This window comes from Lethenteron reissneri, chromosome 33 (assembly GCF_015708825.2).
Source record: "Lethenteron reissneri isolate LAM-NWPU_2019-01 chromosome 33, ASM1570882v1, whole genome shotgun sequence".
In the NCBI taxonomy this organism is placed as follows: domain Eukaryota; kingdom Metazoa; phylum Chordata; class Hyperoartia; order Petromyzontiformes; family Petromyzontidae; genus Lethenteron; species Lethenteron reissneri.
Genome location: NC_083811.1, coordinates 14,913,311 through 14,924,241, shown reverse-complemented (window position 1 = coordinate 14,924,241; position 10,931 = coordinate 14,913,311). Strand labels below are relative to the sequence as shown.

The window sequence follows — 10,931 nt, the reverse complement described above, 5'->3', positions numbered from 1 at the left end:
TAGAAATATGTAATGCTTATGCCATTCAAAAAGACGTTACAAAGAAAGATTAGGTGCATCCACGATTGACTGTAAATATTTTCAAAGACAATAATTATATGGCCGCAAAAAACAGCGGGGAACAACTAACCTGAATAATTTAGTTTTCCTTACAAATGATTCAAATCAGCATTATTAACTGACTTTTAAAAAAATGTATTGAATGCTTAGTTACTGCACCAAGACCTATTGTCATTAATGACAGGATCACAGCTGATTTCTTACCTGATGTTGATGATGCACACCGTGGCAAAGTCTTGAGTGCGGTTCGCAAATGTGCATTTTAACCTCTTACATATCTGTCAACCCCGTATCAGTGCCTACCTTATTGCAGACCAATTGAGACGTTATTGGTCACCCAGTGCCCTTATAAATCTCAACGTTCATCATACAAAGTCCCAGCACAAGGGAAGAACGCAAACGAATGGACATTTTTTTTGCTCGTATTGAATCGGCTCTACGTTGTATGAACCTGAAAACTAGATTTCTCTGTACAAGAATACGGGGTAAACTTCATGGCTTGACAGGTATGTGCAGTATTCCCCCTTCGCTATTGAAAGCTCTGTGATTAGGAAATTAGGTCCGTTAGTTTCACAACAAAATGGGCTATATAATCGCGTTTCTTATTGACGTGATGAAGGGAATTGGCTGCGTGGTTTTCTCTGTGTGTATGATTTGGCTTTTACAGACAGGTAGTTAGCTATGTTCCATCCCTACTCTCGCATATCCGCAAAAACTACTTTCAATTCAGAATGAGGTAAATTCAGCAAATAAGTAATGACGAATCATATATTAATGTTAGATAATATGTATTTATAATAATTGAAGATAAAATGGTAAGTATTTGTAAAAAAATATCATTAGTTTTTGATGTAAGAGATAATTTGTTTTGCGTTATCATTTATTGTCACGTTACAGAGACGTGTAACGTAAAAGGGAGAGGTGTGATCAAGATGGAATCGAAACGTGATATGTTTAAAATGTATAAATGTTGTGAGGCATGTTTAAGAATGAGGCGAGCAGGAGTTAGGCCCAGTTAACACGTGGAATATCTCACGCGGGCTTGATTAATATCACCACATTTAATTGACGTCGGCTCATCTTGCGGGCGATTCGAAGGCAGGTGCAGTGGAAATTGTGTTTAATGTGCGCAATGGTCATTTGGAAGCTTATTGATGCTGATTGCTAAATGTGCAGAAAGCGTTTTTGTGGTCATGGCCAATTACTGGTTTATTTAACTATTGATCATTAATTAATATTGGAGTCATATATTCAGGAGATATTCTTTGGGTATTTTGGTAAAGTCACGTAGATAGGTTCAAATTAATACAAATAAAATAAACAAAAAACTACGACGTTTCGATCGCAACACAAGCGGTCGTCATCAGACAGAGAAAAAGAGGGGTAAGCCTCTAAATGCAACTGTTTATAAAAGTTTAAATGAGCGTAGCCCAAGTGTCAGAACGGAGTGGGCGGGGCACAAGAGTCTCGACCAGCAGTGGATAGAGCGTACTATAGAGATGGAGTCTAGGCCATGATAGAGCAAAAGCTATGGAGATGGAGCCTAGGCCAGCAATGGATAGTACATGCAATAGGCATGGTGTACTAGAGGTAGTCTTGGCCAGCAGTGGATAAAGCATGCAATATAGATGGTGTACTAGAGGAAGTTTAGCCCAGCAGTGGATAGCGCATGCAATCAACATGGTGGACTAGTGGTAGTCTAGGCCAACATTGGATAGAGCAAGCTAAAGGCGTGGTGTACTAGTGGTAGTCTAGGCCAGCAGTGGATAGAGCATCCTATATAGATGGTGTACTAGAGAAAGACCCAACGAATATTAATTCCTGCAGTCACGAAAGCTTTAAGTCAAAATTCAGGATATACATTGGCGAACGCAACACCACAGTGCCATTCCACATTCACCCACAGGCCCCAAATCGTTTTTAAATCCGTTATATTAAGTTCGCTTGCTTGCTTACGACCGTGCAAATCTTTCGGTCGTTTTTTTAACCCACTGCCCGTGATTCAATCGAGCTGACATTTTTCACAGAGACTCGTTGTGCGTGACAATTAATGTTCGTGAAATTTTTTTTACAAAATTTTACACTTTTTAGGACAAAAATATTATATTTAATTACCAATTGCTTATTGGTGCAATGCAATCATCTGACCCATAGGTGGCAGCCATCTCAAGCCAGAGGACGAGAGGACTCTAGCCGCCACGCATATAAAGGATTTATAGTGAAAAACTTTGTTTTTACGGGTTATACTTGTTTTTCCCTTTCTCATAACCTACCCAAGTGGTGTGCAGCTGTCTACTGAAAAGATAAAATTTAAACATTTCACACGGCACAGTTGTGAAAAAACGCAAACAAAGTATTCCCACACAATATGTTGCTAATATCACTGCAGAAAATCGAGCTGGAAGACAGGCAGCAAAAAAAAAACAAGAGAAAAATACCTAAGTTAGATTAATGTATTGAAACAAAGTGTTGACACATTTCAACCTAAACAAACAGCCAATCAAAGAGGCAAAAGAAGGGCACAGGCAAAAAAGACTGGTCAAGGAAAGTCTTGCAGTTTCTGCAGTGAAATAAACTATTGAGAAATATACGAAGATCGACGTGGTGGCAGCTTCTGAAATGTATGTTTTTATTACTAACTTTACATGTAAAGTTTGATGGAATGTGAAAGCGGACTTTAAAATAGTTTTTTTGCATTAACGTTTGTAATTTTCTGATGTTAATATTTTTGGTTATTGATAAAATGTTATGAAGTTTGTACTTTTTATGGTTGTCATGAACTTTGTGTGAGAAGGGATCGAGCACAGATCGAGCACGGATGGAGCTCCGATCGAACACGGATAGAGCACCGATCGAGTTATGACATTTTTAATAAATGTGTCTATGTGTTTGAGCATGGATCGAGCATGGATTTAGCTGTGATATTTTGATTACCTGTGTCTGTGTTAACGGCATGGAGTAAGCTATGACATGTTTTATTATCGGTGTCTATGTGTTCCAGCATGGATCAAGCTGTAGTATTTTGGATACCTGTGTATGTTCGAGCATGGATCGAGCATGACTCAAGTTTTGATATTTAGATTACCTGTGTTTATGTGCTGAGGCACAAATCAAGCTGTGAAATGTTTAATAACTGTGTATATGTGTACAAGCATGAATCAAGTTGTGATATTTTGATTGCCTGTGTCCATGAGCTCAAGCATGGATCAAGCTATGATATTTTGAATGTCTGTGGGTATACGTTCGAGTGTCGAGGCGCTGAGACGTTAGCAAAAGGGAGAGACGTTAGCTGGTTAAATGTCAGGTGTAACTGTCCCAGACTCTCCAGTTGATCAAACACTCCCACGGGAAGAGACTGCAGAGCCTTTGTAAGATATCAGCTATTTGCTAATGATATATTAGTTACATGTTTTAAAATATTAATAATATTATATTTTTTACATATTTAAAAGAATTTTTTTTTAAAACATCTAGAAAAAGAATAATGAATTATTGTTATACATTCGAGCAGGAGTCTTGTTTGTGCAATTCATATTTACCCAGCTCATGGTGGCATATATTCGCGTGCCATTGTTTAATATCACACCTGTAATTTTCTGAGCCTTTTTGTTAATGAGGTTGTTTGTTCATGTTTTTGTGAATGAAGATGTTTGTTAATGTTTTTGTGAATGTTGATGTTAATGTTTTTCAGGGCCCAAAAAATAGTTTTCAGAGGCCTGGGTCAAGAAGTCAGATCTGCGGCCCCGGGTAAACCTTCCCAAAATCCCTAACCTGTCGTCCTCACTCCTCCACACCTGCCCAGCTACACTGTACACATGACAGGTTCAATGCCTTGTGCAGGATCCCCCATGTATTCCATAATTACTGCCTACACCCCCCTTACTACTCTCACTCAACCCATATAGTCCCATCTTGGCTTCCTCTGGGCTGACCTCATGGTGTTTGTCATTACATTCATTTATATGCAGCACAAAAATGGACCATGGACTTCTTGCAAATGAGATTTTCCATCTCAATGGGCTGTCCAGGTGAAGTGATTTATTTATTAAATAATTATGCATATCAGCATTGTAAATAAATGTTGAGTAGCAATGACAAAATAATCCAAGAGGTGTTTGCCCAAGATTCCTATCCTGGAAAGTCTCAGCAATGGCAGAGACTTGAGCTTGTTATCGCGCAGCTGTAATTCATTTAGGTTCTCAAGTTGATCAAATACTCCCACAGGAAGAGACTGCACAGGCGATTCGTGAATCATATTATTAACATATTAAAACACTGATTTACAATGACAAAATACTGTTTACGTTTTTAATATGCAATCACAGAGGTCAGACGTTTCTTGTAGTTGGCCACCAGGTTTGCACACATCTCAGGAGGGATTTTGTCCCACTCCTCTTTGCAGATCTCCAAGTCATTAAGGTTTCGAGGCTGACGTTTAGCAACTCGAACCTTAAGCTCCCTCCACAGATTTTCTATGGGATTAAGGTCTGGAGACTGGCTAGGCTACTCCATGACCTTAATGTGCTTCTTCTTGGGGTCATAGGCAGCATTCCTCCTCCTCCAAACACGGCGAGTTGAGTTGATGCCAAAGAGCTCCATTTTGGTCTCATCTGACCACAACACTTTCACCCAGTTGTCCTCTGAATCATTCAGATGGTAATTGGCAAACTTCAGACGGGCATGTATATGTGCTTTCTTGAGCAGGGGGATCTTGCGGGCGCTGCAGGATTTCAGTCCTTCACGGCGTAGTGTGTTACCAACTGTTTTCTTGGTGACTATGGTCCCAGCTGCCTTGAGATCATTGACAATATCCTCCCGTGTAGTTCTGGGTGATTCCTCACCTTTCTCATGATCATTGCAACTCCACGAGGTGAGATCTTGCATGGAGCCCCAGGCCGAGGTAGATTAACAGTTCTTTTGTGTTTCTCCCATTTGCGAATAATCGCACCAACTGTTGTCACCTTCTCACTAAGCTGCTTGGCGATGGTCTTGTAGCCCATTCCAGCCTTGTGGAGGTCTACAATCTTGTCCCTGACGTCTCCGTCCCACCTGATGACGGAGACTTGTGTTGCCTCCGAAACGTCGTGATTTTTATTTCATTTTACTTGTATTAATTTTAATGTTTTACCTACGTGACTTTACCGAAAACACCTAAGAATATGAATCCTTGCAGTCACGAAAGCTTCAAATCTAGAATTAAACACAGCATATATATGCATTCTGGATACGAAGTTTTCGTGACTGCAAGGATCCATACGTTTAGTTTTTTTTCGGTAAAATCACGTAGGTGAAAAAAACTAAAGAAATTAAAATGAAAACAACTAAATTAAATCACGACGTTTCGGGCGCAACACAACCGTCCATCTTCAGGTGGGGACAGACAGCAAAATAATACTTAAGCGATTGTTTATTTCGCTGTGTCTGACCCCACCTAAAGACGGACGCTTGTGTTGCGCCCGAAACGTCATGATTTAATTTAGTTTTCATTTAGATGTTTTTTTTTCACCTACGTGACTTTTCTGAAAAAAACGAAAGGTAATATATGCATTGTCCTTGAAACTGATTGGTTCACACCAGACGGCTTTCGGGTGTGGACCTGTAGACTGTAGCCTGGTTCTTAAACTGGTGAGCGGATTGCCAGTCTGTAATATAGACTGCAGCAATGGTTATTACATTAGACTGCCAATACGCTCACCAGCTTAAAAACCAGGCTACAGTCTACATTATAGACTGCCAGTACACTCACCGAGGTTAAGAACCAAGCGACAGTTACATTATAAATTATCAGTACACTCCGACTACGAACCAGGCTACAGTCTACATTAGTGGGGTTTTTTTGTTTTGGATTATTATAATTTTATTATTCACTTTATTTATTATTTCCCTTCTACGTGACTTTACCGAAAGAACAAAATAATGAATTCCTACCGTCACGAAAGTTTAAAGTAAAAAAATCACTTATGTGTTGAATTTTACTGTAAATTATGATGAGAGTCTACCCACTGTTGGATGAAGTTGTCTCCATGCCGTGTTGGTCACTGGGTTTGTTGGACTATACCTCACCATGCTGTTCAATGCAGGATGCAAGGGGTGCCTAAGAATATGAATTTGCTAATTGTATTCGCCATATCTGGGTATCGAACTCAGGTTATGGATTCATATTGCAGTGCACTAACCACTGCTCATCCCGTAAATATATTATAGTTGTGATAGTCAGCGAAATATGATTAGATCAACAAACACACCCGTTGGTACCATTGTCAGGCATCACAAGAAATATCACACTCTCAGAGAGGTAATGCTCATCCAATCAATTTATTGTACAGAAAACCAATACAATTATCTTCCAACTTTCAAGAATGTTCAGCACGAGTTTAGACTGTTACATGTTTTTTTCTTTTTAACCTCGGTGAGCAGCAGCAAAGCATTCAGAATCGTCGGATGCAGCGCACCGACTGCATGGTCGGGCTCATTGCGCCATACTCGCTGCACTTGCGGTAGTCGCCCTTCTCCAGCAGGTACTGGCGCCCGCGGTAGTGCGGCTCCTCGTACGCCACCCAGACGCCGTCGTGCACCCTCACAGAGCGCACCTCTCTCATGTTGAAGCGGTCGTGCAGGTGTGAGCAGTCTTCGGTAAGCTCCATGGTTTGCCCACCGAAGTCATCATGCTGATACATTGCCATGCGGAAGTTGGAACTGTTTTGCTGAAAGAAGGGGAAAAAACCCACACACAAACAGGATTTTAGATTTAATGCGTGGGGTTTCGCAGCCAATATTATGGTTCATAATGGATTTTGTTTGGGGGGGTCACGGCCCATAATGACCCCAACGGACGGTAGCCAGACAACTTCAGATATCACGTGCACACTTTGCCTGTGAAAATGTTTAATCAACCTGGCGGGTGAAATGAAACAATAATATATTGAAACTAGATTATAAGCTTTCGTGACTGCAGGAATTACTCTTTTGTTCTTTCGGTAAAGTCACGTAGAAAATAAAATAATAATAGAATACGACATTTCGGTTGCAACAAAAGCAGCCATCATTAGGTAAGAATGAATGATAAAACACAGACATGGAAACAATATTGGCAGACACACATGCAGAGATACACCGAGCAATACACATGTAATAACAGCCATAGAAGGTTCACGTGGGGATTGGCTTGCTGGTCCTGCTTTGTAGCCAATAAGGGTTGAGATGGGGAGCATGGCCCCGGCGTGATCACGGCATGTCATCAGGAGTGATTGGCCTAGCCATTCGGGGCCCCAGCTAATGGGGAGCCGGATGAGAGGCGTGGTCCCGGGATTGACAGGGAACCATCGAGAATGGTCAAGGCTGTCCATGGAGGATTGGCTGGGGGGACCACGTGACGAAGGGATTAAGAGAGAGTGAGAGACAACGATCGGGAGCAGACTGGGAAGCGACAAGAGCAGGGTCACACGTGTATGGGGCGCTGGGTGCCACGTGCACGGTGGGGACTTAGTGTGAAGTCTGTCCTCTCTCCGTTGTCTGCCAGCAACGGAGAGTGAGTGAGTAAAGTGTATTGTGGAAGTGGAAATAAAAAGGACTGATTCCGAAGCCGTCTCAAGAAGGATTATTACACACACATCAAGACAAACAGAAGAACAACGAATCTGTACCGAGGCCTTAAATAGAGGGGGGAGGGGCCGGAGCAGAGAGGATTGGGAAGGCGGACAAACGAGGGGACAAGAAGGGAGCAGTGTGGAATTCCGGTCCACAGTGGCTGGAGGAAAGACAATGGTTTAGAGTATGAAAATCGAAAGTTTGAGAAAGCAAATTTCGTAAAATCAAGAAGTGTAATGTAATGCAACACAGAGGGTTGGTAAATCTAGTTTGAACCACCTCTACGGGGAAGGTTTACTCACAACTCACACTTTACTTCTAATTTAGCAATCTTTGGGAGAACGTTAATCAACCAGGCTATGCGTTAATTGTGTGTAAGCTGACTCTCTCCGTTGCATTACATTACATTATCTAATTTTACTAAATTTGTTGTCCAACTTCCTATTTCTCTTTGTAGATTTCTTCTTGCTTGCCTGTTCCACACTTAACTTCTAATTTAGCAATCTTTGGAAGAACGTTTATCAACCAGGTTATGCGTAAACTGTGTGTTAACCGACTCTCTGTGTTGCATTGCATTACACTTCTTAATTTTATGAAATTTGCTTTCTCAAACTTTCGATTTTCATACTCTAAAGCATTGTCTCTCCTCCGGCCACTGTGGTCCGGAATTCCAGACTGCTCCTTCCTTGTCTCCTCGGTTGTCCGCTGGTCCGTTCGTTTGTCCGCCTCCCCAGTCCTCTCTTTGCCCCGGCCCCTCCGCCGTCTCTCTATTTAAGGCCTCGGCAACAGATTCGTTGTCCTTCCGTTTTTCTTGGTGTGTGTCTCGCTCGGTGTGTCTCTGCATGTGTCTGCCTATGTTGTTTGCGTGTCTGTGTTTTATCATTTATTCTTACCTGATGATGGCTGCTTGTGTTGCAACTGACACGTCGTATTTTATTATTATTTCATTTTATTTTCTACGTGACTTTACCGAATGAACGAAAGAATAATATATTGCGCGTCAAAACTGTTGTACACATGACAATATAATTTGTTTGGATATATTCCGGTGGTGGAAGATCTAGTGACACAAATTTGGGCAGATAATTATGTGGCCTGATCTAAAAAGTAATTAATGTATCAGTATTATTCAATCATATTTTTTTTAAACAATTGAATTTCAAAAAATAACTCGAGGGCTCTCAGCTACTTCCAAATCAGCTTCGTGTCGTTATTCTTGGTAGTGATTTTTATTTAGAAATTTATCTTGTACTTAATGGAAAATTTCACCTGGAAAATCCTTCGAGATGAAACATCTCATTGCAAAGGTGTCCAGGGTGTCAATTGACTAATACATAGTAGGCATATATATGACATTTTTAAATATCTAACTTATACCGTATTATATTAAAACACAGTTGCTGAACACAGGCCCAAAATGGCAAACAGCCAGCAACACACATTCAGTACGACCGGAGATAGAGCCAATGTGTTGCTCAAATCAAACGCATGTACATTAAGACACCGCATAACCCTGCATGTTTGAGTATATTCAAGTTCGTTTAAATGACAATCCAAAGGTGAGCAGCAAACACACATAATAGTCGACACCATACGAAATATGTACAATAATACGGGTCAATAAATCGCTTCATGGTCTTGACCCACCTTATCTTGCCACTCGTTTATCTTTCTACATCCCCTTCTCGTTATTTAAGTTCTCAATTTTTGCTGTCTCTCTCTGTTCCTCATTCTTTATTGCGCTCAATCCACGCTTTCGCTATTTCTCTCTTCTTTCCCACCATTCACTGGAACAAACTTCCACATTAAGCGGTCACCTTCGCTCACTCAGTTTCCGCTCTCTCAAAACGCACTCATTGTTCCCTAGCTCACCTCACGACCCCTTAATCCCCACCCCCCCCCATCATAACCACCACCGTTACTGAACAACAGCATTACATGGCGACCACTCATTCCCCATTCATTCAATCCACCATTATTCACTGCCATCAATTCGCTTTTACCGAATTCACGAATCACAGATTTGCCCCATTTCTTCATCTCATCTATTTAATTCACTTAATCTACCACCGTTATATTCACGTACGTTGTACCGTTATTTATTCATCGTAAAGCGCCTTGGTTTAGGCGCTTTTAAAAATTCCAGTAGGATGAGACAAGCGTCAGGAAATGTCGGAAGTCATCACTCGGGAGGTCACAGTTTTCTTTCTGCTCCTTCCCCCTCCCCACCCCCTGTGCACTGGCCGCACGTTGGGATACTCACACCACGGATGGTTCTGCAAGAGCCGATGTGGTCGTTGTGCGCCATCCAGCGCTGGTACTCGGGGTACTCCCCGGGCTCCATGATGTACATGTTGCCCTTGTGGTCCGGACGCTCATAGATGACCCAGGCGCCGCCCTCCACGCGGATCGAGTTGCAGCGGCTCAGGTTCGACGCCATGTTCATGCAGTCCTGGCTGGACTCAAAGCGACGGCCCTTGAAGTCCCGCTCCTCGAAGAAGATGATCTGCGGTGTGCAGCCGAGTGTGGGGCACACACGCCGGATTTCACGAGCCGTTAAAGGTTGTGAAGTTGCTGCTTAGTGAACTTACACGTAGAATCATAGATTTATTAAATGTACTACATTATACTATGAGATCTCCTTTACCAGTGGCAAAATATAGTAATAGGTTTTTACCCTTTTAACTGGTACAAAATCTGACACCTTTATACAAGGCATCATGTTTGCAATAACCTCAACACAAGAAGTCAAAATGCAAACAAAAAGAAACAACTCTGATGATAATGATATGCACTGTCCTTGAAGTTGATTGGTCCACACCCGAGACAGCTTGTTCTTATTAGCAAACCAAATGTATGTACTTTCAAACAACCACCTCTTCATCCCACCTCATATTGACAATACAATGGCGTGTACCGTTTACGTGAAAACGATGCTCAGCTGAATTGTGGTGTATTACCAACACACCGACACTTTACCACTTTACCTTTTTCATGGTGAGGCTATGGTTGTCAGCGCAGAGTGCACTTAGTTGAGGCTGCTGGGGCACTATATATAGGGCTGAGCGTTCCCCTTTGGTGGCAATCCAATTGTCAAACTCTCACAATGTATTCATTGTTACGCTGCGTTTTCAAACCGTTGCTTATTGAGTGGTGCATCAGCAAGATAAATGCTTACTCTGTACGTCTATATCGCTCGTGCAGCGAGGATCCACCGCGTGTTGAATGTTCACTCTCTGTAATTAGTCATTGCAAAGCAAAATATCAGGAGTAAATGCTTGGAG

General features: G+C 41.7%; 1 protein-coding gene across 1 annotated transcript; it reads right to left on the bottom strand.

The window, feature by feature from the left end:
- Positions 1–6,465: 6,465 nt before the first annotated feature.
- On the bottom strand, positions 6,466–10,725 carry LOC133350412 (gamma-crystallin S-like). The gene is made up of 3 exons (XM_061564749.1): positions 10,635–10,725; positions 9,911–10,153; positions 6,466–6,764 (listed from the first exon to the last, which is right to left on the bottom strand). Exons 1-3 carry the CDS (start codon positions 10,641–10,643, stop codon positions 6,489–6,491), a joined length of 528 nt encoding a protein of 175 aa, XP_061420733.1. The 5' UTR covers positions 10,644–10,725; the 3' UTR covers positions 6,466–6,488.
- Positions 10,726–10,931: the final 206 nt, after the last annotated feature.

What these genes read in the sequence shown, in the direction of transcription:
- LOC133350412 (XM_061564749.1), bottom strand. An exon ending in CTTGCAGAACCATCCGTGGT is followed by an intron (nt 6,765 to 9,910) that starts GTGAGTATCCCA and finishes CCCTTCTTTCAG; the next exon opens with CAAAACAGTTCCAACTTCCG.